General features: G+C 39.9%; 1 protein-coding gene across 13 annotated transcripts in view; it reads right to left on the bottom strand.

Moving 5' to 3' along the window:
- The window catches only part of SLIT2 (slit guidance ligand 2), a 329,343-nt gene that overhangs the window by 75,849 nt on the left and 226,287 nt on the right, over positions 1-27,207 (bottom strand). For 5 of the 13 annotated variants that reach the window (XM_036019209.1, XM_036019239.1, XM_036019216.1 and 2 more), the window contains 10 exons: positions 23,031-23,102; positions 22,365-22,436; positions 15,757-15,828; positions 11,350-11,493; positions 11,071-11,234; positions 10,063-10,086; positions 7,568-7,585; positions 6,297-6,447; positions 3,323-3,397; positions 1,665-1,808 (listed from right to left, as the gene is read on the bottom strand). In XM_036019209.1, the coding sequence (XP_035875102.1) occupies positions 1,665-1,808; positions 3,323-3,397; positions 6,297-6,447; positions 7,568-7,585; positions 10,063-10,086; positions 11,071-11,234; positions 11,350-11,493; positions 15,757-15,828; positions 22,365-22,436; positions 23,031-23,102 (936 nt within the window). The remainder of the gene's footprint in view (positions 1-1,664; positions 1,809-3,322; positions 3,398-6,296; positions 6,448-7,567; positions 7,586-10,062; positions 10,087-11,070; positions 11,235-11,349; positions 11,494-15,756; positions 15,829-22,364; positions 22,437-23,030; positions 23,103-27,207) is intronic. The other 8 variants (XM_036019222.1, XM_036019248.1, XM_036019233.1 and 5 more) reach the window with 2 other exon arrangements.

The raw sequence follows: 27,207 nt of genomic DNA, 5'->3' as shown, positions 1-27,207 counted from the left end.
GAGGGAAGTTAGGACACCATGAAAAGATGGCGCGCTGAAGCCCCAGAAAAAGAGCCCTCACCAGAAACCAGCCCTCTCAGCACCTTGATCTCGCACTGAGAGGCCCCAGAAGGGTGAGAAAACGCAATCCTGCTACGTCATCCTGCCTGTGGTTTCTCCTTACGGCAGCCCAAGGCAGACGAATGCAGTTGGGGTTACAGGTTCCCCACTCGCTGCCACCCCCCTCCTGCCCAGTCAAGGAGAAACTTCCAGTAACAAGGAGTCCCCTCCACTATTGTCTAAGCAGGAAGGATTCTGCTTGTTGCAAGATTTAGTTTGGCTGAGTTACCGGAGACAGCTTGGGGGTGGGGAGCGAGGGCGGCAGTACATGCAGCCAGTGACCTGTGGAACAACTTCTCCTCCTTCCTTCTACACACTCATTACCTCCTAGACAAAAGTCTGAGGGAATATTTGCATAACATGTTGAAGGGGCTCCGAACAGCGCACGAGAGGGGTCCACCTGGACAGGTTCCAGGCTACTCCTCAGGGAACACATGCGTACTTCCCCGGGCAGAGGCTTTTCAGTGGGATTTGAATTTGGGGTGCTAGTGACACCCCCTCCCTGCCTGCTCGCTCCCTTCGCATCTGATAAAGGGCAGGCCAGGGACTCCCCAGGCCCCCGGTCCCCTGGTTGAGGCTGAGGACTGAGGGCTGAAGGCTGAGGGAGAGGATGAGGGTCGTGGGGGGTAGTGGGGCCAGGGCTCCTCCACTGCCATCGCTGGGGGCTGCTGTTTGGGGACAGTTTTCCTTTGTGTCTTCCAAAGGCCTCAGAGTTTACTTTGTGTCTCTTCCAAGTTTCAGGCCACCACTTTCGTCAAACGTAATTATATACTTTGGAGATAACAAAAAGTACCTATGTGCTGTGTAGGAAAATCCAATAACTCAGAGTGTTGTCCTTGCTAGTCACTCCATTCCCATCCTCCTTGGCCAACCACCTTCTGGAAACACATAGAATTTATTTTTTCCCAACCTCACAACCCCTAAGCAAGGAAGCAGACATCCTCTTAGCGTGCCTGCTTTGAAATTCATAGCAAAGGTTCCAACACCCATCAGTCCCGTTCGCACTGAGACCTTGCAGGCGCAGACAAAGGTGATAGCCAGGTAAGCTGCTCTCCTGCCACAGGGCGTGGAGAGGACTCGGAAGCTAGTTGCGCAGGGCCAGGACAGAGTTTTCGATGGAGGGGTTTGAGGGAAAGGGAAAGGAATGATCATGCTGAGGCAGATCAGAGGAGCCAAATCTCTCCAAGCAGTGAAGCAAAGGTGCTCTGGTGTTTTTGTTGCTGTGGAATTGCAGCGGGGAGAGACCCTTCTGCTCTTTTGCAAGCAACATGGTGAAGTCAGCGGTATTAGAGTAAGAGACTGTCTGCATTCAGAAGAGTGTGTGTGTGTGTGTGTGTGTGTGTGTGTGTGAGGGGGGGAGAGAGAGAGAGAGAGAGAGAGGGAAAGAGAGACAGAGAGAGGGAAAGAGAGAGAGAGAGAGAGGGAAAGAGAGAGAGATGGCTGGTGGCTGGCTGGGGGGGTGAGGAAGATCAGAATGTCCAACCCCTCTCTCTCTCCAGGATCATAACCGCCAGTGAAGTGCAGTCCTGTGGCAGAAGAATCACACTGCAGACAAGAACACTTACAAGGTTTTGAGACTTTCCAGCCCCTTGAACATCTTGTGCTGCACGTTTTCCAAGCGATTACTCGTGAGCAGTATTTCATTCACTCCAGAGGCTCCTTCGAATGCTCCCTCTTCAATGTCTGTGATCTTGTTGTTGCTAAAGTTGCTAAATAAAAATGGTTGAGACACAGATTTTAAACGGTTTCTTCCCGACAGTGAGGACACTGAGCCATGTGCGATCCCCTTCCTCTACGGGATACCCTCCCGCCGTTGCCAAGCTCCCCTCTGCCCAGATTCCCAGGGCTCGGAAGAGACACCACCTCCTGATTCCGTCAAGTCAATGTGACGATAATACTAAGGGCAATGTTCATGGTGAAAAATACCAGTTATTTTCAAAATAATCTGGTTAAATTGGTTATTGTCAAAATAATCTGAATGGGTCCCCAGGAGTATGAAGTTCTTGAGGGCGGGTATTGAGTTGCATCCATCTTTGTTTGCCACAAAACTGAATAAGGAAGTTTTCAAAGAAATGCCCCTGATCGAAAGTGTTGAGTGAATTAATGACTAAAAGAAGGCAACTGGGCAGAGAGAAGAAGAATGAACTAAAGTGTGTGAGCATTTAGACAGCATCAGAAGTATATTCGATCAGGAGTTTGTTGCCAGTGAGATTTATGTAGCAATGTGCCCAAACCACCAACGTAACTGTCTGTACTTTGTTTCTCACTGCTAACCCAAGACTAGGAGTGTCATTTTATTCCTCGCAGAGCATTGCACACAATATAGCTGCTCAATAAATATGGATTCAATGGAAAGGCATCTTATAGCTAAGAAGAAAGAGCAGTCTGTATCAGAGAAAAAGGAGGACAATTAAGCGAGTGGAAACTCTTTGGGAGGCAGTACGTAATATGGAGGTCAAGTGCAGAGAAGTAGTTTATGTCTTTTCGGCCTCTTACAGTCTATGACCACGGGCCAGGTTCACATAGAAAAGCACAGATACCACAGAAAAATGCCCCTTTCCCCCTCCTGATGTTTCCTCATACGCGGAGGGTGCTCCCTGGGCCTTACACTCTTGGCCTCTGTCCTGCCTCTCCCTCCCCGCTCCCTCCTTCCTCTTGAGCGGGGTGGAGGACTGTCTCGAGTGTTGCTGAAACTGCTGAGCTTACAAAAGTAGTTTGAAATATGAGTTGTGAATGTGTAGTACCACAGTTGAGCTATCAAGCCCGTTTAGCAATCATTAATTTTGACTATCTCCTAATGAAAGTTTAATGAAGCAAAAAGTCAAACAGTTGACATGAGTGTGCTGCAAGAGAAATAACAGCTTGGTTTGTGGGATAGTGGAGGAAGTTGCAAGGCATTACTGAGCCCATCTCTAAAGTGCTTAGATGCTGGGTTCCCACTGCGGCCGCCCAACAGGCCAGCTGTCTGAGGCACAGCGAGACGCCAGCGCTCAGCCACAGAAATGAGGTTGGCATCACTGGAACACACAGAAGAGACCCAATTACTCAGGTTCCTCTCAGAGATGACCCTAAATCGTGCCACAGGTAGGCACTGTATGGAAAACTTTCGGGACCTTTTATGTTTTTCCGGTTTCCAAATACTCTGAATGAAACTGCAAAGGGACGGGAAAAAACACAACGAAACACGACAGAAATGTACAAAGATGGCTAATGCACGGCTTACATTTTACGCAACTGAGGAAGTTTCTTGAAGATTCCTGTAGCTTCCAACACCGTGAATTCATTATTATTGAGACGCCTAGAAAAAGAGACAGAAACGTTTCTTGTCTGAGTCAGGAAGGTATACAATTTTATTTCTCAGGTGGAATTATAACATCATTTGATGATTATCCTAAAGCAAGCTATAGGACACACCTCACAGAAGATGCAAGGAAAATACAGTTGTCCCTCAGTGTCCATAGGGGATTACTTCCAGGACCCTCCTTGGATACCCAAATCCAGGGATGCTCAAGCTCATTCTATGAAATGATGCAGAGTTTGTATATAACCTACACACATCTTCCCACATGCTTTAAATCATCTCTAGATTACTTATAATACCTAATGCAAAGTAAATGCTATGTAAATAGATGTTATATTCTATTGTTTTAGAAAATAATGCCCTAATAAATGTCTGCCCATGTTCCATGTTCAGTACAGGCCCACCATCATAGGCCTAACTACATAGTACATGTCAGCAACAAGATGGCTTAAAAAATATTTTCTATCCAAGTTTGTTTAAATTTGCAGATGGAGAGCCCGAGAAGATGCAGGGACAACTGTACTGAAAGTTTTCCCATTTCACTCAAATTTTAATGATCAAAATAAAATATAGGAGAAGCACACAGTAAAGAAAAAACAATAATCAAAAATCAAAACAAGCTCTCATTTGGTAATCACAGACTTCATTTCCTGCTACTGCCCCTCTCCAAGACAACATTTTAGGCCAGTTTTTCTAATCCCTTGCTCCATATTTTTTTTTATTAATGGCTTTACTGATATACAATTTATATGTCATGAAGTTCATCTTTTTAAAGTATATAATTCAGTGGGTTTTAGCACATTCATAAAATTGTGCAACCATTTTTGCTACTGAATTCTAGGATATATCTGTCACCCCCAAAGAAATCCCATACCCATTAGCAGTCACTCTCAGTGTGATCCCCCACTCCCTCAGTTCTGGGCCACCACCAATTTACTTTCTGATGCTGTACATTTTCCTGTCCTGCACATTTCTCATAAACGGAATCGTACTCAATGTGGCCTTCTGTGGCTGGCTTTTTTCACTTTGCATAATGTTTCCAAGGCTCATGCCAGTTTAGCACACATCAGTACTTCATTCTTTCACTGGCCAAATGCTCCACTGATGAAGATCTGGGTTGCTTCTACTTTTTGATTATTATAGATAATGCTGCTAGGAAACCAGTGTACAGGTTTTTCTGTGGATATGTGCTTTCAATTCCTTGGGATATACACATAGGTGTGAAATTGCTGGGTCACATGGTAAATAGACATTAAACTCTTTCAGAAATAGCCACTCTATTCCAAAGGGGCTGCATTATTTTACAGTCCCAGCGGGGCTGTGAAGGGTCCAGCTTCTCTCACCTGTCATTGTTTTTGTTTGTTTGTTTGTTTGTTTGTTTAGTGGCCACTCTAGTAGGTGCATACTCTTAACCACATTCTGGTTTTGATTTTTGTTTCCCTGATGCCTGATGATACAGAGAATTTTTCATGTGCTCATTGGTCATTTGTATGTCTGGGGAAATGTTCATACAAATACACTGACCACTTTTTAATTGGATAATGTACATTGTTATGTTTTACTTTATTGTTGAATTGTAAGAATGCTTCATTCACTCATTCTGGTTGTAAGTCTTTCATCAGATATATGGTTTGGGAATATTTTCTTCCAGGTGCCAATTTTTAACTGTCTAATTTTTAAAAAAATCCTTAATTTCTTAAGACACAAACATCACCTCTGCTGAAAAGTAAGTTAGATGCTAGTTTCTAATGCTCTTGATTAGACAAGTAAGCACACTTCACATACTTATCATGCTGGAAGAGATGATCTGCATGACCACTTCAGTAGTGTCGAAAAGAGGCACGGCTCCCTACTCGAGTACAAAAAAGGGAGTTTGGGGCTTTAACTGCATGGTCTCCAGGCATTTCTAAAGTCCTGGTGTTATGAAATAGCTTTATGAACTAACAGGAATAGAACACCATCACTATAATCACAGGTAGTTAGTTCCTGTCATCTCTTTGAAAGCATTACATTATTTTTAATTATTCAAATTACTTAAAGTTCATTAAGTAACAAGCACAAGTTTAGACACCGTGGGAGATGAACTATTAAGCACGATCCCTGTCATGAAGGGGCTAACATGCAGTCCGGATCGTACGTGCACAGAGAGACAGCCCACTCTGCGAAGTGGATAATGACAAATACCAGATGGTACTAGACATAAACGTGGCTGAAATGTCCAAAAGAAACTGGTGAGATCTCACCAGGTTTCTCTTGGGTTTTAGAACACTGACACGAAATGTCTCCCTTCTATAAATAAAGTCAGCCGAGGCAAACCATACATGGACACGACACCTATGAACGATCCCAGCACGTGCTAGGCCCTTTGTCGGGGCTATAAATACACATCTGATCACACCCTGTCTCTCGGCTCTTCCTGGTATGCTGGCCTGTGTGCTTTAATACGTGATAATCACCGAATCCTTCCAGCCACGTGTCAGCGGGGTCGCAGAGCAGATATTAAGAGACTTTTTGAATTCACAATGAACAGAAATTCAAAATGGTGATTCTTTCAAACGACTTTATTTGGTTGCCCTACAGACTACACATGTTAAAAATCTGTTAATTGTTCAGAAATGGGTTTGGCAGATAAAATGCTCAAGAAACAACTATCACGTGGATGCTATTATTCGTAGCATGACTAAGTGCTAACTCCATTTCTGTGATTGTATCTTGGGCCAGGACGGTGAAGTAAGATAGCCTTTCAAAGATCCTTGTGCACAGAAGAGTTACGTCAATGTGTATTTACTAAGATTGATGTAACAATTCAGAATAAAAGGGCAAGACCAAAATCCCGACGCTTTGATGCTCCTGTCTCCTCCCTCCCACCCTGGGTTTCATAGGACGAGGGACTTACAGCTCTGCAGTGTACTGGGGAATGTGGTCTGGGATTTTGGTGAGTTTCTGATTGGAGCAATCGACCGTGGTTCCCTCACAGCGGCACTTTTCAGGGCAAGCCAGGTCTGCAAAGCAGTCCCCACTTAACTTTGATCGATAATCTTCTGTACCTATTGAGGATTCAAGCCAAGAAAAATAAAACAGAAAGATACTGAGTCCACAGGTTAGAATGTCTGTCACTTTGTAGGGAGAAAAAAGGAAGATAACTATAAATTATGTAGCAGGGAGACAACTGAGGGGCATTTGGTCAATGGATGTCAGGAGAGGGTTAAAACAAGGGCTTGGAATTTGCTGGAAAAAAAGAGTAACTAGATTCACAGGACAGGAAAACATTAATAGAGATGAGCTTTTCACAGCTGTACTTTCTGCTGATCCAGTTATGAGCCATTCTAAGCCTATTTGACAGCGAATCACACAATGGCTATTCATTGTTAAAAAGATTATTTTTTTTTCTCGGAGTCAAGAATTTAAAATGTATCCAGTCATAAACATATCCCTAGATATCATTTAAAATCAGGGCTTTCAAGGCAAATAGATGTACTCAGGTTTTCAAATTTTCTATGGTCTTTCATCATTCTCCCCCTCTCACATAATCTCTAGAAATGCCTAAAAAGCCCTCTTTTTTTTTTATTTTGATTTTTATAAAGAGAGACCAGTACATCCTGATTTAAGCCTCAGCAGCTTGCCATGCTGTAGAAAGCTGCGTGACGTTCCATGGTGCTTGACGGAACCATGTTTTACTCATACCTGGCAACCACATGGTTAGATCAAGCACAACAGAAAATCTCGCTACATAATCACTACACCATCCACTAGGCCAAGGGGAAGACGGAGAGGAAGGATGAAGGGAAGCAGGAGAGAAGCTACAGACGTTCTGGAAACGTAATACTGTTTACATGACATGCATTCTTCCCGCAGAATGTTTATGACCATAGTAAGAGTATTACTACCGAAGGTTTCCTGGAAACACAAAGAAGGGGCTACACTGAAAGGTGCCTCCGCTGTTCCTCAGAACTGCAGAATGGAAACAGCAGCTTTCGGGAGCAACCTCCAGGGAGAAGTTGGACGTGAGCTACAAGGACAACAGAGAAGCTCAAGAGATCTGTGGTTTCTTCTTGGGAAAAAATATAAAAAAAAAAAAGGCGCAAAAGACCGAGACTGGAAGAAGGTAGATAACAACCAGGATTGAAAAGGGGGGACATTATGTTTCAGATCAGACACTTTACTTACAGCCCACATGGTGAACGCCTGTAAAAGTAAAGATCACCAAGGAGGAAAGAAAGACAGCAATCCCAATTACGATTAATAGGCATGTATATATATATGTAAAACTAAAGGTCTCTTTCTTTTTTCCCTACTGTGGCAATTATTGGGTAATGGTATGGAAGGCTGGGAATCGTCATGCTTTGTAAACTTTTATAATAATTTTTTGAAGCATAGTGTTCTTATAGGAAAAGCAATGGCACCCAAGATGCATGGCACCAATTAAGTTCTGGTCAATTCCCTTAAAAGATGAACTCTCTGCCAGATGGATTTTCTTTTGAGTTATCACTGTGATAGCTAGAATGCCAGATGGAATGGTGGTAGGCAAATAAACATGTAAAATTAAGTGAAAAATTAATCATGTAGATCTTCAAGGATTATCATTAGCACGTTTGGATTAATCCTTAGGTTGTGGCTCACATGCTTTTTAATCACCTTTCCAATTTATAAATAATGCCATTCCGTTAAAATGGAATCAGATAAAAAGCGTGCAAAGCTAACATAACAGTTTCAATACATTTGGAAATTAATGCCATGGCATTTATTGAAAATCTTCTGTATTGTGGTTTAAGCTTTTGTGTTAAAATTAAAGTGGGAAAATACTGGGAACTAAGTGTAAGTAACAGGTACACTAGGTATGTTACATTGAGAGTAATTCACCTTCTATATAATGACAATGACTCTTATTATATTGTGATTCTTCAGCTATGCTCAAATTTCGTTAAACTCTCGAAGGAAAGGGAGAGTAGGGCCAAAGATTCTTCTGAGTCCTGACTTCTATAATTATTGTCTTAAATAACATAAACTGAATGACCATAAACTGACAATTAAGCCATGATATCTGATGTAAAAGGTATTTTCTAAAACCTATTTTGGCTGCTGTCAATAAGTGGGCAAAAGTGCAGTAGAATTTATGACAACAACCCAACTTTTGTTCTTTATTTGGTGAATTGAAAATATTGATGTCTAAATTATTAATGAATTATATTTAAAATAATGTACTATGTAATAAATGAGTATTTAAAATATAATGCAATATGAAACAATGAACTATATTTAAATGTAACAGATAAATAATTTGCTAATAATTACATTAACTGCTATAATTTGGGGGTTTAAGTAATACTGTTTTATCCTATAGGTGTTTTCATGTTTGGAACAGATCTTTTGCTGGATAAGTAATAGCTATCAGATAACTTTCTACCTAATACTTGGGTAAAAATAAGGTTAACAATCAACCTCTATTCAACATGTTACTTTTTTTGACATGCTAATTCTTATGCTGTCAGTGTGATAAGTAAAAAATTATTGATCGCTCAAACTCAAAATAGGTAATAAAACAAAATCTGTTAAATGCATAACATTATTCAAATCATTACTCAAGAATGGCAAGCAACACCTGTCTCCTTAAAAAGAAGACCAAACCCAGAGTTCTTTAAAAAACAGGTATGATTTTATACCTAACACTACAGAAAGTATCTTTCTTTATAAATGTAAAAATATATCATAGCCTAGAATATACCAGAACATAGTAAATATGGTCAATCAATCACTACTCAACATATATATTTTTTAATTATAATGGTTTAAAACAAACAAGAGGCATTTTACACAATTGGCAAGCAAGAAGAAAATAGGCAAAGAAACATGTTTCAAAGAGCTAGTTCTAGAATCTTCAGCCTTGATAGCGTTAAGAGAGTAGTGCTGAAACATTTTGACTACTTCTCTAAGAACACTGCATTCACTGGCCTAAATTATTCAAGGCACCTAGTGCCCATGACCTTCGGATGCTTTTCGGGTGGATGTCCATGCTGTGCTTACGGAGCTACACCCTGACTCCTGGAGGGCAGGTACGTTGCTTGAGTCACAGAGAAAGTACACCTGCGTGTCAATCAGCAGGAAGCTGCTGCTTTTGTATAAAAAAGTAAAGCAGCAATAAGCAAAGTCAAGAGAAAATGAAGGGACACTCTTTTCACATAAATACAAAACCAATAAATACAGAAACCCCACGACCGAAAGTCACAACTGTGCGCTTGTCGCTGATTTCATGGAGAACTAGCTCTTTGACGGCAGAAAGTTCTCTGTCTTTAAAACCAGCTCGGAAGCCACATTTTAAAAACAGGTCAACAGGTCAGATACATAACGTAAGGAGAGAAAGTGATTTCAGTAGAAAACCATAGGTTCAAACATTTTAGCTCTACTGGGAGAAGTTTTAGACAATGTGCCAGAGTAAGAGAGAGGGGGGGAGATAAAAGGTGGGAGTTTAATACTATGTATCTATATTTAACATCGGAAGCTGCATGCAAAGGTCAGGTGATCGGGAAACAGCTCTACGTGGAAGTCCTCTATCTACGCAGTACCCGCTGGACTTTCAGAAGCATGCATGTCAAAGGTTTAGAAGCTACATTTTATAAGGCGAGGAGAGGGTATCTGTAGTTAGTCCTACTACCAAGCAAACCTACCTGGAATGAAATACTGTTCTTTAGCTAAATAAAAAAGAGAAAAAAAACATAGAATATGCACCTGAATGTCAGCAAGCAGAGATATGAGTTATATGAGATTAAGAATGGACTAAAGTTACCACCGATAATTAAGTGAAAATGTATATTTTCAGCAGGGGCTGAAGTAGAATCATGTACGGTGAGTAGTAAACACATCTAGAACCAGGGACAATAACCAGCTTTGTCTTGATATTAGCTTTTTAGTATGAATTAAAGGCCGAAGGAGAGATCGGCCTCGGATAGTTAGGTAGCATACTACTCAAACCCTACAGAATGTATTTTATCATAAGAAAGTAGAAAAGATTAGACCAAAGCAAACTGTAAGTTTCAATGAAGTAAGCTTTCTATTTAAAATTAATACAATGCATCTATGGTTAGCTATCTATAAATAAATGTAATATTCCCAATATGTTAAAAGATGGCCTTTTGGGAAAAAAAAATGTAGCCTCACGGTCCTATTCCAAATAAGAGAATGCAAAAACGAGAAAACAGCATTCAGTTAGGGATCAGGAGATTTTCCCCCTACTTCTCAGCCTGAGCAAATCACGTAACCAAGTCTCAGTTCATTTCCTGAAGCAATGAAAACATGATTAATTACCTTAAGTTTCTCAATGGAGAATAATACCACAAATATGAGACTTAACAGGCTTAAAAGGCATTGTGAGTTAACTGAAAGGCCCCTGTTACGTTGGCACCCTGGGAATACAGTATGAAGTAACCATGCATCATTTTTTTTCTTGGCCAGTAGCCTATTTCTTCTGCTTCATATAGTGTAAAAAAAATGTTACCCATAGGAGGCCTATATGAATTGTTTTTACGGTCCTCTTTATTTTTTCTTTAGGTATCGAAGACAAAGAAATATGGTTGCATAATGTTTTGGTAGTTCAGGCAAAGGCCAGACGTCTCCAGGTGTCCCGTACCCACTGTTTTGGTAACACAGGGGAAATGTCATGTGAGGTGGGGAATTACCTGAACAACGAAACTTCTTGCTTTTGATCTGCCCGATTCTTTTGTTGGCCAGACGCCGGGGGCTGGTGCAGCGGGCCCCACTGGTCTCGATGGGGTTGGTGTGCAGATAATCCGCCAGCCACTTGAGATGGCAGTCACAAATAAAGGGGTTCTGGGCCAAATGCCTTTCAGGAACACACACAGAACAACTTTTTTATACAGGACTTGCAAGCAACTCAACTCTCAAGTTCAGAGCGCAAACAACAGACATCAAGTGCGATCCAAAGTGCATCTACGTACATGGTCTGAATGGCTCGGAGAGGTGAGAAGGTCCCCTTCGCGATGGTCTGCAGCTTGTTGTCATATAAGGAGAGAAGGTTCAAGTTGTGCAGGTCCTGGAAGGCGTCTACCCGGAGGCAGTTGATCTTGTTGGCATTCAATAATCTGTTTGGTCAAAGAGTTGTGGAATTAACGTGGGGCATCTCCGGCCCTTACCTTCGAGGTTCTGTCCTTGAGAAAACCCAACCAAGAAACACGTTTCTTCCGTCCTCCACACTGACATGTGTACTGTCGTGATTCAGGTGTCCCGAGCTGCAGATTTGGGGTTATACCAGATAAAGCAAGGTGCATGTGGTCTGAGGTATGCCTAAAGCTAGTGGTATTTATGCATTTATTTAATAAAAATAATTAAACAAATTCTCCAGAAGGCATAGAGGTAGCGCAGTAAGCAAGGGTGGGTGAGACACAGCCTCTGCTGTCAAGGATGAAATAAAAGGGGAAAAAAGGGCCATGAAACCTTAGTCCCTTGAACTGTTCTATGAATGAGACGTGCAGTCTATCCCCAAAACAGAAGACAGCGCGCATCTTCTGAGACCCAGACCCGTCGCATCACCCCTCTCTCCAAACCCTGCAACAACTCCCACTTCGCTCTGAGCAAAGTCAAAGTCCTATTGACACGAGCCAATGCCACCCAGTAAGATCCTTAGTGCCCCCTCCTGAACTCTGCAGCCTCCAAGTTCTCTCCTCTGGGCTGTTTCAGCTCCAGCCACAGACGCCTCCTTGCTAGACTCTCTTCTCTGTTTGGAGTGCTCTCCCAGATGTCTGCCTGGGTGACTACCTCGCTTCCCTGAGTCTGTTCAGATCTCGCCATCTCAGTCCAGCCTACCCTGACCACCCTCTTCCATCCTGTCAGCCCGTTTGCCCCTCCCCAGCCCCTAGCATTCTCAATTCATTTACGCTGATCTACTTTTTGTATTTCATTAAGTACAACTTTCCACTTCTTAGATGTGAGTTACTTATTTATTCTGTTCTTGTTGACTGTCATTTGCATGTCCCTCTTCCCAAGGGCATCAGCTCCAGACAACAGAGATATTTGACTATGTTGTCCCCTGATGTTTCCCAGGTGCCTAGCATGTATTAGGTGCTCAATAAACACTTGCTCTTACATGAAGACAGGATAGTCCTGTTGGAAAAGGATACAGTACATTACCATTTTAAAGGCCCTCATTTTGCATTATAAATGCCTGTTTAAGTTGGTTTAACACAACAGGCCAGAAACTCATTTTTTTTTCTTACATGTGTATCGGTATTCTACATCAACGCTTTGTAGAATGGTGGCTTATAGATCGTCCATTGGCAAGCATCATCCTCATAGGTGACTCAGGACTGTGTCTGAGCTTCATTCCTTTGGACTCACCTTTGGGGATATATGTGCCCTACTCTCCACTGTTCTCAAACCTCCAGCCTATCAAGGCCTCACAGAAAGGCCTTCTTTTCTGTAACATGTCTTCTGTCCAACTAAAGTATCCTTCCCCTAGGTTTCAAGGAAGTTACTTAGTGTTGCTTAGTCTTTTTTAAATCAGTCAACTAAGTATTTATTGAGTTTATCGTCTTCGCTGTTGTGAATTGGCAGTAACGAATGTGTGAGAAACTGAATTCAATAATTCCAATAATGCACCTGGCGCCGAGAAGATGCTCCGTAGGTGTCATGATTTTCCTTTCCTTTCATTTCTCTCGTGTAAACGCGGAATTGGTCTTTTAGAATTTGGGGCGATTGACAGCAGCTTGGGGGCTGGCAGGGGGATTCGGTGAGCGGGTAAGCAGCACACCGGGCAGATCCCACACAAAACCCACCTAACTCCGTACTGCCCGGATGCCCAGGCTGCCGAGAAGCCCAGCGAGCCCCAGAGTTCTCGCACCGACCACAAGGGAGTCTGTTCACGTGCCAGTAAGACCTAGTCTTGTCACCCAGTGCACGGAGGCCCGCTTTGCCCAAACAGTTTCGTCTTCCGTGGGCAGGCAATTTCCTTGATATTTCTTTTTCCCTATCAACGTGTAGCTCAGTGCTTTGATACTTAGGACTGTAACAAATATTTCGTGGCTCAAAAAATACATATGCACTCTGCAGTTTGAGTCTGTGTGCCCTATTATCCGACACTCCGAAAATGTTTTCCCTTTGGCCGCGAGAATCTCTAATTAACAGGAGGCATTTCTGTTTCACTTGCTGGCTTTTTCAGGTGTTCCATGCATGTGTGGAGTTATGCCTTCCTCATGGTGGTTTTCCTCGCTGCACTCTTTTCTCTCTATTCCCTTCCAGGAGCTGAAGTGTTGGCCTTCTCTGTGTTCTACCCAACACTTTCTTGAAAGCTAAGAGACCTGGTTTGAGGAGGATGGACTGATGAATCCCACTCCTCTACGACACACATTCCATGGACCTCACTCTCTAATTCATCAGCTGCCCACAGGAAGAAGGAGTTGGAGCAGAGAACCTCCAGAGCAAGAAAAAGGTGGGGCCCTGGAGGACAACGGAAGGTGCTTTTCTGAGCATTTTCTACTTTACATGTATGTGGTCCAAAAATCAGGTGGAAAAAAGCATTGGACACTAATTTATTTAGTTCCTCCCATTTACCTACAGCTCCCCCAAAATACTACGTTCATTCAAGCAGATCTCAGATGCTTAACCAAGTTCTCAGCAAGCTGTAAAGAGACTATGATGTCTCTTCAGCTCGGGCAGGCTTAAGATAGGGCCTTAGGACAGCGATAAAACATGAGGCTGAGGGAATGTACAGAGAAGCATCGTATACAAGATCAGAAACGATGTTTGCTAACTCTGTTGCAAGGGTTAACAAATCATTAGAAACCCAAAGAAAGTCATTAGGTAACAAAGATCAGCATCTGTCTTGGCTCCTTGGTTTGTTGGAGCCAGTGAATGGAGAAGGAATGGACAGCAGGCGGCACAGGGAAGGCCAGTGCTGTCTGGTTAACAATTTGCTTCATTTGTGTGGGTGTGCGTGTAAAAACCAGGTGTGATATAAAGTGTGTTCCTGGACAGTGATGGAAAATTTAAAACATGAATAATAGAATATAATTATGAACATACATTTATCAAGTAATTAAAAATATCTATATTTGGAAAGTTTGTGGAATTAGGAATAATTTTTTTTACCAAATAAATGATATAAACATCAACACCCCCCCAAAATGCATATACTTGAAAGAGAAAATAACATTCTAAGTTAAAATTGTTTATGTTAATGATATTTCTATTAAAATTATTTTTTCGATTACAGTTTATACTCAATATTAATTTGCACTAGTTTCTGGTTTACAGCATAGTTGTTAAAGACAATCACATATTTTATAAGGTGATCCCCTGGTATTTCCAGTCCCCACCTGGCGCAGTACACAGTTATTGCAATGTGATCGACTGCATTCCCTGTGCTGTACTTACACCCCCATGGCTGTTCTGCAACCACCAGTCTGTAGCTTTCAATCCCTTCACCTTTCTCACCCAGTTCTGCACGCCCCCTCCCCTCTGACGTCCGTCAGTCCGTTCTCTGCATCTATGAGTCTGATTTTGTTTTGTTTGTTCGTTTATATTCTTCTTTGGATTCCACATACAAGTGAAATCAGAAATTGAAGAATTTTAAAGCAGGCTGACCAGGACCCAGTTGAGAGAAGTCATTACATCATACTCATCTTGGCAGCCACAGCAGCGAGGCCAGTACGTGCCGTACATGAGGTGCTTCTACATGTGTTTGGAGATTGGGACCGAATCTGAAGATCCAACCATCACAATCTTAATACTGGCATATTTTTCCCATTTCGTTTTCATATAAGCATTTGTTAAAACATCTGGGGTCAAGTCTTAGTTGTATAAATAAGTATAGTAAATAGTTCTTTTCAGGCAAAGGAGAAGTAGCTATTGTCTAAGCAGAGTGGTCTTTAAAGATATAATCCAGGGATTTTCAGATGAACCTCTTACTGAAGATTAGTTTGAGTGTTGCTGCTGTGTTCTGGCCTCCGGTGGGTATACCATCGTTATGTGGGGGATGTTATTCCAGGGTGTCACTCTTGCATCTTCTTTGCACAAAGGCAGATAAACATAATGCTATGTCTCTTTCCTTCCCAACTACTGTTAAATCAAACCAGAGAAGTTTTGCAGAGGACAGGGGTTGTAAAAGCTTTAAACAACAGAGTAGAGAGGATGTCAGTGTGGACAGAAAGGTTTTGGGACAACTTCAGAGTAGGGTGTCTTCAAATAAATAACCATCAACAATGTTCGCTCTGCTAGGCTAATCTTTTCCATTTCATTAAACTATGTCATTTTGGATTGAACTTTTCTGAAGCTTCCATGAAAATATGAGATGGGACACTGACTAAGATATAATATTTGGTTCAACAGATCAGAAACAATCAATTACTTACAGTAGCTGTAAGGAAAATAATCCTTCAAATAAACTTTTTGGGAGTTCCGTGATTTTATTTCCATAGAGCACACTGAAAAATACATAATTTAAAAGATAAAAAAGTCAGACACCAAACCAACATAACAAATTAATCCAACATATGTATATTCAGGTATTATTGAAGGTTAGTAAGCACTCTACACATAGATAAATGCTTATGATAGAAAGTTTGGAAAACATTAAGGAAATGAACACAGTTAATAATTCTATTGCCCTCTCATAGAACTGATCACTGCTAAATTGCCCTGTTTTTTAAACACACACACACACACACATACAGTTCATTTACAATTCCAGCACACTGTATGTAACAAAAGCAAATGCTAAATGTGGGATTCATTGCTTATCAAAGGGATGTGTTTTGGGCTTATCATGTTAGTAAATAGTGAAAGAAATCCATATACACTTTAGCTACACAATGTGTATGCTGGAGAAAGGTAAGATCTGTAAAGACAGTTGTCATTAGTATTAATATAGAAGAGTTTTTTTTAATTTAGGTTCCCCGCAGAAATATGATCAGAAATGCATCCTCATGGTACCCACTTCTGATGGGCCACCATGTGGGAAGACCATGAACGACTGATCCCCTCAGCACACCTGGTGCCTGGCTCAGGTTTCTGCACACAGTGATGTCCTAATTGGATTGAGAGGGAACCCTCTTTGAGGAGTGAAATGAAAAATAAGTGACCACAGGAACCAATGAAAGCATAAATTAACAACGAAGGTGAAATAAGGGTATCTCAGCTGCAAATGAGTGGATATGGTTGACTCTTCATGTCAGTTATGAATAAGAGGTCTGCCTCTTTTCAGTCCCCGCAAAGTAGGAAACCACAATTATGGGCAGGAAAAGATAGCTATCATATTTTAAAAGCACAATTTGGCAACATATATCAAGAATCATAAAAAAGTTTATATAAATTTTTACACAGTAGTTTCACTGAGGAGTTTAAAAAATAAACAGAGATAAACAGTATTTTATGTATAAAATGTTAATCAGGGCATACTTTATGATAGTGAAAAATTAAAATGTTCAAATCATCTCTTGAAGAATATTTAGTGACATGAAAGTGTTCATGATATAATGTTTAAAAAAGCATTATACCCACATATGCAAACTGATCAATGTGATACACTGCATTAAAAAAATAAAGGATAAAAGCCATATGTCTATATTAATAGATGCACAAAAAGCATTTGACTAGGTACATCAGTTTATGACTAAAACACTCAATAAAATAGATATAGAATTAAAGTACCTGAACATAATAAAGTTCATATGAGACAAATCAAACCAAAAGAGGCCCCAAACAGCCAAAGCAATCCTGAGAAAAAAGAACGAAGCCAGAGGCATCATACTCCCTGATTTCAAATTATACTACAAAGTGAGAATAATCCAAAGAGCATGGTATTGGCAAAAAACAAGACCCCCCACAAAGAAAGACCAGATACACAGACCAATAGAATAGAATTATGAAGAGCCCAGAAAGAAATCCAAATATACACAGGCACATAATTTTCAAAGAAGGAGGCAAAAATACCTAATGGAGAAAAGAAAACCTCTTTAATAAATGATGCTGGGAAAATTAGAAAGCTGTATGCAAAGAATGAGACTAAGATGCTATGTGTCACCATACAAAACAATTAACTCAAAATAGATCAAAGACCTAAACATACAATGTGAAAGAATGAATTACATAGAAGAAAACATAGATACTAAACTCATGCACTTGGTGTTAGAGACCATTTTATGAATTTGACCTTAAAGGTAAGGGAAGTAAAAGCAAAAATAAATGAATGAGACTGTATCAAACTTAAAAGTTTCTGCACAATAAAAAAAAGTCAACAAAACAAAAAGACAACTGAATGGGAAAAGACATTTGGACACAAAATCTCTGATAAGGGATTCAAGTCCAAAATATACAAAGAACTCATACAACTCAGCAATAACAAAAAAATCCAATTAAAAATAGCTGACACTTCTGTCAAGAATACATATAAATGGCCAATAGACACATGAAAATATGCTCAATTTCACTAGCTGTCAGGGAAATGCAACTCAAAGCTACACTGAGGTACCACCTCACACCTGTTAAAATGCCTATTATCAACAAAACAGGCAATAACAAGTGTCAGAGAGGTTGTGGAGAAAAGGGAGCCCTCATGCACTGCTGGTGGGAATGGAACCTGGTACAGCCCCTAAGGAAATCAGTGTGGCGGTTCCTCAAAAAGTTAAGAATAGTGTTACCATATGATCCAGCAATCCCTTTCCTGGATATCTACTAGAAAAGTTTGAAAATATTTATTTGCAAAGATATATGCACTCCTATGTTCATTGCAGCATTATCCACAGTGGCCAAGACATAGAAACAACTAGAGTGTCTTTCAAGAGATGATTGGATAAAGAAGAGGTGGTACCTTTATACAAGGAATAGTACTCAGCCAAACAAAAAGATGAAATATTGCCATTTGTGAAAATATGGATGGGTCTTGAGAATATCATGCTAGGTGAAATAAATCAGAAATTGTCAAGAATCATGTGAGTTCACTCATATGTGGCATATAAAACTGAAGATAACAAATGAACAAATAAGAAAAACAAACAGCAACTCATAGACATATTAACAGTATGGTGGTTACAAGAGGGAAAGGGGCCGGGGGTAGATAGTAAAGAGTAAAGGGGATCAAGTGCGTGGAGATGAAAGGAGATTTGACTTTGGGTGGTAATCGCACAATGCAACATACAGGTGATGTATCAGAGAATTGTGCATTCAAACCCATATTATTTTATTACCAATGTCAACCCAATAAATTTAATTAAATTTTTCAAAGCATAATATAAAGAACTAAATTACAACATAATTTTAATTTTGTATGTATATACGTGTGTGTGTGTGTGTGTGTGTACATGTACACATATATACACCCCCACTACCCAAAAGTGGAAAATCTTATAATGGCAAGTGATTTGACATCCAGAGTGTATTTGAATTCGAATATATTTTTTCTTGTGTTTTTTTACATTCTCTCCAATGAACATATATTACTTTAAAAAATAAGAATAAATATTTTCAAAAATAAATAAATGGATGTGATAATACATCCATAAGGAAAATTGAAACGAGAGTCTAAATAATTAATATGTGTGGTGGGCGGCAGTACACGACTTCTGGCTGAAAGGAGGCAAATAACAATACACAAGAGATAAATAAGAGTGAGGGGAAAACTTCCCTTTTAAGATGTCAGTGAGAGGTTGGATATATTACGAAATTGAAGAAAATTCTCAAGGAAATAAATAAACCTGGGTGCTACATTGTGTAAACACACTTTAAATTTGTATGGATCCCTGTGGTACAGGTACATCGTATAAAACAGAAATTCATTTCTGTAGAATATAGATTTTTAAAAGGTAAATCAATTACCAAAGAAACAATTTTAAAAATCAAATAAGAAAAAAGAGAAATCTGTGGTGTCAGGGTCAAGAAAGTAAAAGAACTTAGAAACGATAAGGCAGGAATTAATGTGTTTCAAGGTCAAGAGTAAGAAAAGAGGAGGCTTTAGGTGCACAAATGAGCTTACCACGGTATTGGTTCAGGATAGTCAACTCACTGTCATTCAGCAACAGATACTGCACACTCACCGTGTGTCGGGACATAGCTAGGTTCTAAGCTCAATGCCCAACTACACTGAACCCAACTGTTATTTTTTGAATATGTATCATTTTTGTGTCTCAGGCACTGATATAAGTAGGGTATGGTGTCAAAGAGCAACCCAAAAGAACTATTTTGAATACTGAAAGAGTTTTATATTTGGATCCCACTGAGAAGTAAAAAGGAAATATAATGCATATAAATAGTGGGAAACCTATATAAGGATTTAGGGGAAAATAATTTGGTAGGTTGTTTATTTGAGACTTTTGCTTCAAAAGTAGGCTCAGCAGGAAAGAACTAGCTAGGAGGTGTGTCACATTTGCATTGTGAAACTATTTTTTTCCAACAAATCATTGTTTTCTATAAGATCAGGTTTAAAAAATAGATGTCTATTGCAAATGAGACAATTCGGTACAGGGGAGAAAAAGCAGACCACACAAGGACAAAGAAAATCCACCTGTTTAGATGACGCTGGGTGTACGGATCCCATGAAAAATCATGAAAATATTGTAATACAGAAACACTAAACGGGATGGGAATGAGATATCTATAGCAATCCCAGGGCTAGGCACCTTTTTCTTACATGCAGTAAGATCAACATGATAGTTACGAAAAAGAAGTTAAAGTGTCAAAAATCCAAAGCCCAGTGATGAGAAGTGACTTACATTCAGCATTCTACACACAGTGTTCAACTAAGCTGGTGGGGAGCTGTTTACAGTCTTTTGGAACAATAGTAAAATCTTAAGGCCACCTTTCTCGCTGTAGAAGGCAGGCTGGGAATTCTGCACCCAGTTCCACTGTTGTGGGTTTCAACTCTAGGACAGTAGGACACTACCTAGGATGGCAGGGCACAGTCGCAGTGGGGGCCAGGCTTTGAATTCTCCTGCCCTGTGGGAAGCCAGAACTCCTACTAACACAAAAATATCCGAAATAGAATCCCGTTAAGATGGCTATCACGTAAAAAGTGTTGAGGGCAGGCTTTATTATCTAAACATATGCTAGAGAGCTATACTTATAAATTAAAAATTGTGCATATCCCCCCCCCCCCAAAATTATGTATATCTGAGAATTCACACAGTAAGCAAGTTTAAAGACAGTATAGGTTGGTGCAGTTTCATTTTCATTGGGAACCCGTGGTAAAATGCCAGATACTGAGCAGGAGAGTTAACAGGGGCCCAAGAAGACACTGTAGGAAGTGTAAACACAGCCATCAGAATCAAAAATACCACAGTCTTTCACTAAAGTCCTCTGTGGAATTGGGGAGCACGTTAGAGAGGAGATGTAAATAGAAAAAATGAACTACAATCGTTTGCAAGGGGCTAATAAAAAATGGGAAAAGAGCAAAAAATTTATGCTGAGGATTTAGGGCCTAAGAATTCTCTGGGTTCATTAAAATCCAGAAACATACAAATTGGTACGTATCAGAAGAATCCGCCAAGGCCATATCTGTGATCTCTTGATTCCTTCTCAGCTTTAACACAGCCGGCAGGGGAGTAATCTTGTCCCCACTTTAGAGACAGGGCAACGGAAGCACACGCAACTTAGTAAGAATTCTCCAACCTGGTCTCTCTCTTTTGACATTCATTCATCACCCCGGAGGCACAGACACTCGAAGGAGCAGGAATTGGTATGTTGCTCTGTCCTTTTACATGGCTGGGGGCTGTCGTCTATCTTTACTTTGGATAGCATTATTGCCCACAGTATACATGCTGGTTTATGGACAGTGTGGGCGATTTAACTGAGTCTCACATTACACTGTTATTTTAGAATCTGACAGCCCACTGTGAGTACAATACATGACTAGACTTCACATTTTCTGCCAACAGTTGTACCCCTAACCTTGGACTTCCTGTAGTAAAACAAACAAACAACAAATCCCAAAACAAACAAGAAAACACAAAAAACCAACAATGAACCTAAGCAGATACTGCTGAAGTGATAGTTTTTAATTCTCTTTCTTCAAAGCAAATTGTATTTTTCTGAGCAGATCAGCCCAGCAACCTGAATACCCCTGAGCCCAGATGCGTGCATCTGTCTCGTTCTCCCATTGGTACGAGCAAGGGTAAATTGTTATATAAACTCCGGGTGTTTATCTGCCTCCTGCACCTGGGTGCCCTGGAATGCTCACTGGTACCCATGACGTCTGAAGTTCAGAAGGGCTCCACAGTAGTTTACATCAATAGGAACCCTCCCCTAAGCATCAATTCTTGGACAATACGTGCCGCTTTCAAACTTTCAAACTTTAAAGTTAAAATCTGAAATAAAGGTCACTTTACTTGATGGACTTCTGAAAGTTTTTACAAGAAGGAATGACAGTGTTTACCCATTTCTTTTAGAGCCACTTTACATAGCTATCTCCCTGAACGCCCTTTGACATGAAAAGCTGTAAAGCTTTCTTATCTGCGTACTGTGGGAGATGAAAGCTGGCTCCTTCTGGGAAGACTTAAAGAGGATAAAGCAGGGAGTTGAGGGGGCCTCTCAGTGGTCATCTTCCATTGTTCCCTGCACGATGCCCCTCCCCCAGCTTCCTTCTAAAGGGGGCTGATATTGCCCCCAGAGATGGCAGCTGTCGGCTTAAGAATGATAAATACAACATTGACCAGAACATTCCCAAATAAACATTTCCCTTTTATTTCAGAAACTGAAAACATGATCCAAAAAAAGGGACTCTTACTCTTGCTCTCTGAACAGCAAAATTATCAAGTCCTAAAATATATACCCCTAAAACTGGCTGATTTTCGGGACAGGGAGCATTCCTCAAGGAAACCAATGGAGTTCATTGATGATTATTAATAGCTAATGTTATCAGTAATCCATGATACAAAAACTTCAAGGAGCGTATTGTAAAACTCCAAATCGAAACACAGAGCCACAGTTGGTCATGTACTGCACCTTCCTTCCATGCCATGGGGATACTCACAGTGAGTTCAGGGAGCGCAGCCCTTGGAAAGCATCCGGTGCCAGTTCGGAGATCTGGTTGTTGCTCAGGTCGCTAAGGTCAGAAAGAGGGTTAGGTTAAATGAAATAGAGCGCCAGTGAGATCTACCTCCGGAGAAAGCTATTCACTGCCTTTGTGGGTCGATGTTGCACCTGTCAATATGTGTGAAATCTGTAACATAAAATATCTGAAGTGTCCTAAATTAAAATAAAACCATCTTTTTAAACCAACTATTGACTCATTTCTTAAGTTATTCAATGATCTCACCTACAAGGGGGGGTGGGAATGAATGTGGGGGTTGGGGGTGGAGGAGAGTAATGGGGGGGAAATGGGGACAACTGTAATTGAACAACAACAACCACAAAAAAAAAGAAAATAGAACATCTAAGACTTGACTATATACTATATTCAAACACATGCATTCAGACTGGTCTGAATCAATACGTTAAACTGCAGAGAACCTTTAACATATTGCATGGTTTATCTACTAATATTACAATATTATAGAACCAGCAATCAAATAGTCATATTACTTAATATTTAAGCTGTCAAATACCTAAATATTCATACTTAAATGGGTGTCTTTGCAGGATCATGACGCATACAATTTTTAAAATGTACATATATTTCAGAATATTATTCACTCACATTCTTCTGAGCTTTTTATATGGTGAGAAAGCTCCAGGAGGGATGACCTTGATTGAGTTCTGTTCCAGACGTCTGCAATAAAAAAATTCATCTTTTAGACGGAAACATGAGCTCTCAGAGATGTCTACTGCAAGCCCAGGATTCATGTCGAGAAGAAAGGTTGATGCAGTTCATGAGCACTATTTATTTTTCTCGAAAACGACCACTAAAGCCAATTGTTCTGTGCCTTGAATGTGGAGCATGATTAGGAATAAAAACAAGGCAATGATAAAAGACAATTAAAAAAATCCCAGGTTTTAGGCATCCCATGTCCATTAAATATGATCTCACTTCCGTGTGGAATCTAATGAACACAATTAAGTGACAAAACAAAACAGGATCAGAGGCATGGAGCAGGCTGAGAGATCCCAGAGGGGGAGGGGGGACTGAAGAGATCACCCAAGAACATACATGCACACACGCACAGCCCATGGACACGGACTGCAATGTACTGAAGGCTGGGGTGGGGGGCGGGGGGGTTCAAAACAAGGACATCTGTTAATAGTGTGAACAATTAATAAAAGACCACTTTGTACAATAGAGAAAGCACCTGTGAGAAACAAATTTGCGGGCACATTTTAATAACCTCAATTCCAGTTAAGAGAAAGGTACAGTTAACACTGCATAGCTATGTAACATGTTTTAGAGATCATTATGACCCTTCCACAAAGGAGATTACGGCTGAATATTAAACCTTATAAACTTTCGGTGCCCTGTACAGAAAGTGTATTATAGGTTGAACAAAAATAATGGTTAAATGCTGACAATTACCTCTGAAGCTTCCTATGAAGCAAAATCTCAGACTCTGAATCTGTAAGTGCTACAGGGATTTTCAGTGAGGCGGTCTGGACTCCACTGATTCTCCACGTGCACATTTCACGTGAACACTACCGCAGCAAAGTGCACCCGAGCACAGCTGCAGTATTTTTATGATGCATGAAAACCAGAGAGTTGAAAATAACTCTCATATTTTCTACTCCATGGTTCTGCTCTCAGACAAGGACACGATTTACCCACTTAGTTATGAAAGAAACAAAGAAACAGATTTCATTAAGTGTTTTGGTAAACATGTTAGTCCATCAAACCATGTTGCCCCTCAGCCTCATGCCTATCCATGTAAACATCTAATAAACATTTCCTAGCCCCTTCCTCTCTTCTCCTCTGCTCTGTGTCCCAGAGAGCTGACTTCTGGGAACCAGGAGCCCCAGCACACTTTCCTTCTGGTTTTTGTGAAGCTCAGCCAGTGGGAGGCACTGGTGGGAGCCTGCAGGTGGGAAGAGGGGAGAAGACCGAATATTCTCCCCTTGGGGGAGGTCCTCAGCAATGGTCTCCTCCCTCACTCATTTCAGCTCTGGCTGTGGCCACCTCCTGACTTAGTGCAACATCACGTTCTTCTTAGGTCATTCCAGCCCCAGGGGTGGGCACAGCTTTCTGACTTCCACGTCACATTCTGCCACTGTTTCATTCATTCCTCATAGTGAATCCTTCTACTGAAATACTTGGCCTGAGCTCCACTTTCCTGCTTGGATTGAAAAAAATTATATACATATAAATAAATAGTATATCTACTTATGTATTTATGGATGAATAGGAGAATATATCTATATATTATTGATTATGTGTGTCAAATACATTGGTTCATTTTTATTGAGTGTTGGTAGTGCTTTAAATGTTATTGATTAATAAACATCAAATCAAAACAAACAAAATATCCCTGAGAGGTTAAGTCAAATTGCTTAAGCATCGGTCTTTTCTGATTCCAAGCCCTTTCACAGGACAGCGTTTTCCTCAACTGTCTCAGGGGTTCGCCTCTGACCTCCTTATGTCTGAACGTAGCGGGCTCCCTCAGTGGCCTTGGCCTTGGCTCTGGAACCGCACGCAGTGTTTGGTATCGCCAACAGTTCTTTTTTCCTTGGATGGGATACTATATTCCCTTGATTCTCACTCCCACTTTCCTTTTTCTAAATGTATGACTTTGCTTTCTAAGCCCCTAAATTGAGTTATTCCTCAAGTTTCTGGCCCTTCCTCTCTTACAAAAAGGTAAAATCCAGTCCTTATTACCTGCACTGTCATAGTTCTCCTCTAAAAAACAAAAATGATTCTGCTCACGTTAAAGACACATTCAAGTTTATCTACAAAATATGTAAAAATTCTTAGTTACTAGCAGATTTCTTTTAACAGTAAAGCAGAACTAGTTCGTGTAATTGCTTTTCATAAATTTCAGGTCCTTGAAAATAAGAAAACCAGAATACATTTTATAAATTACAAACCACACACATCTTAAATGGTATCCTTACTCCTATGACACAGGAAAAAATATTTAAACCAGATTATAAGTAAATAAAGAGAAATAAGAGTTTTCAGGTGAAGGTTTAAAAAAAGCTAATGAAATGTACATTTTCCATCTTTGCTCTTCTCATCTTCTATTTTAATAGCATAGAATCTACTGACTTTTATAGAGTATAAATAGGAATCCATTGCTCCATGAAAAATCTAATTAAAAACATTCACAGTTACAAAAGCAGATAGTGTAATAACTAAAATATATTTTCATGCTATGGATAAAATCCACCATAATTAAGAGACTTCCTAATGCTAGTCCTTCATAGAAAGAAAATTCAGTATTTTGAATTTCAGAGTAAAAATAAATTTAGCAAACTGAATAGGGAGAGAGAAAATTCTATAAGCCACACACTATAAGAAAGCCTTTTTAAAAATATAACAGTAGCCAGAAACTTACCTTTTTCCTTTTACTCTACAGAATGCATGTGAACAATTCTAAAACATTTCATCACTGAGTATATGTGTGTGTATCAATATCCATCTAGATGTCATCTATCAATCATCCTATCTATCGGTCTATTGATCTGTCTGTCCATCCATCCATCCATCCATCCATCCATCCATGTATATATCCATTCACCCATGTTTCTATCCATTCGTCCGTCTATCTGGTTTACATAAAAGCCATTTGCTGTCACTCCTTCATCAAAACCATAAGTGAATTTTAGTTAGACGTTCAATGAGATAAGAAAATGGAGACAGTTTTCTAACTGCTCCAGTCCAAAAATTCCAAAGTATGTTTAATCAGTAAAGACCTTTCCTCCTCACTCCCCCAATACTTTTTCTCTTATTCATTAATTACTGATTTTAAAAAATAAATCAAACATGTCTTCACACTTCTAGAGTTCCTAAACAATGAGCTGAAACCAATATCGCTTTCTGGTGCCTATTTCAGATTATAGGAACTAGAAAACAATCACATCCTACATCAGCAGAGCATACAACACAGTGTAGTTGGGCAATGAGAAAACTCTGACTAGTCTTGAAGCCATTTATGAGATTAAATTATCTTAATGACACTTTCAGCTCACTAGTGTTCCATTCTCAGCATTATTCTCAGTGTCTTTCAAATTAAATTATTTTAACAAAACAAACAAAATAACATCTACACACCAAAGCCAAAGCAGCCCTCAAGAGATATTAGTATTAATATTTTGTATGTGTGTATACATAAAAACAAAAATGTAGTGGATTGAGCGCGGGCTGTGAACGAAAGTGTTGCAGGTTCGATTCCCAGTCAGGGTACACGCCTGGCTTGCAGGCCATGACCCCCAGCAACCACACATTGATGTTTCTCTCTCTCTCTCTTCTCTCCCCCTCCCTTCCCTCTTTAAAAATAAATAAATAAAATCTTTAAAAAATGTATAACTTAGCAATTAAACACTTATATAGAGTTGGATTAAATTCTGGTTTTGCTACTGATCTGTTTTCAGGGCCTCATAAAGTTACTTTGCTTCTCTGTATCTCAGTTTCTCTTTATGAAAAATGAGGAAAACAAAACCTACTATAAATGTTTTGGTAAAAATTGTGAGATGTAGAAAAAATATATAGTATGTTTTTTTGCACAAAAATGGAAAAGAATAAAAATATGGTAATATAAGTGTATATATAATCATACATATAATATTTAGCATTATATAATAAAATATCTAGTCACACACATACACAGAGATTATATAAATGAATAAATCTGATACGATTTGATCTCCAGTATGAAATAATATACATGGTTCCAAAATATGTTTTAAAACAAATGAGCAGTGCAGAATTGCATATACTACACATTAAACACATA

Source organism: Phyllostomus discolor, chromosome 1 (assembly GCF_004126475.2).
Source record: "Phyllostomus discolor isolate MPI-MPIP mPhyDis1 chromosome 1, mPhyDis1.pri.v3, whole genome shotgun sequence".
Lineage (NCBI taxonomy): Eukaryota > Metazoa > Chordata > Mammalia > Chiroptera > Phyllostomidae > Phyllostomus > Phyllostomus discolor.
The sequence above is the reverse complement of the archived record's forward strand: the minus strand, read 5'-3'. Positions and strand labels throughout refer to the sequence as shown.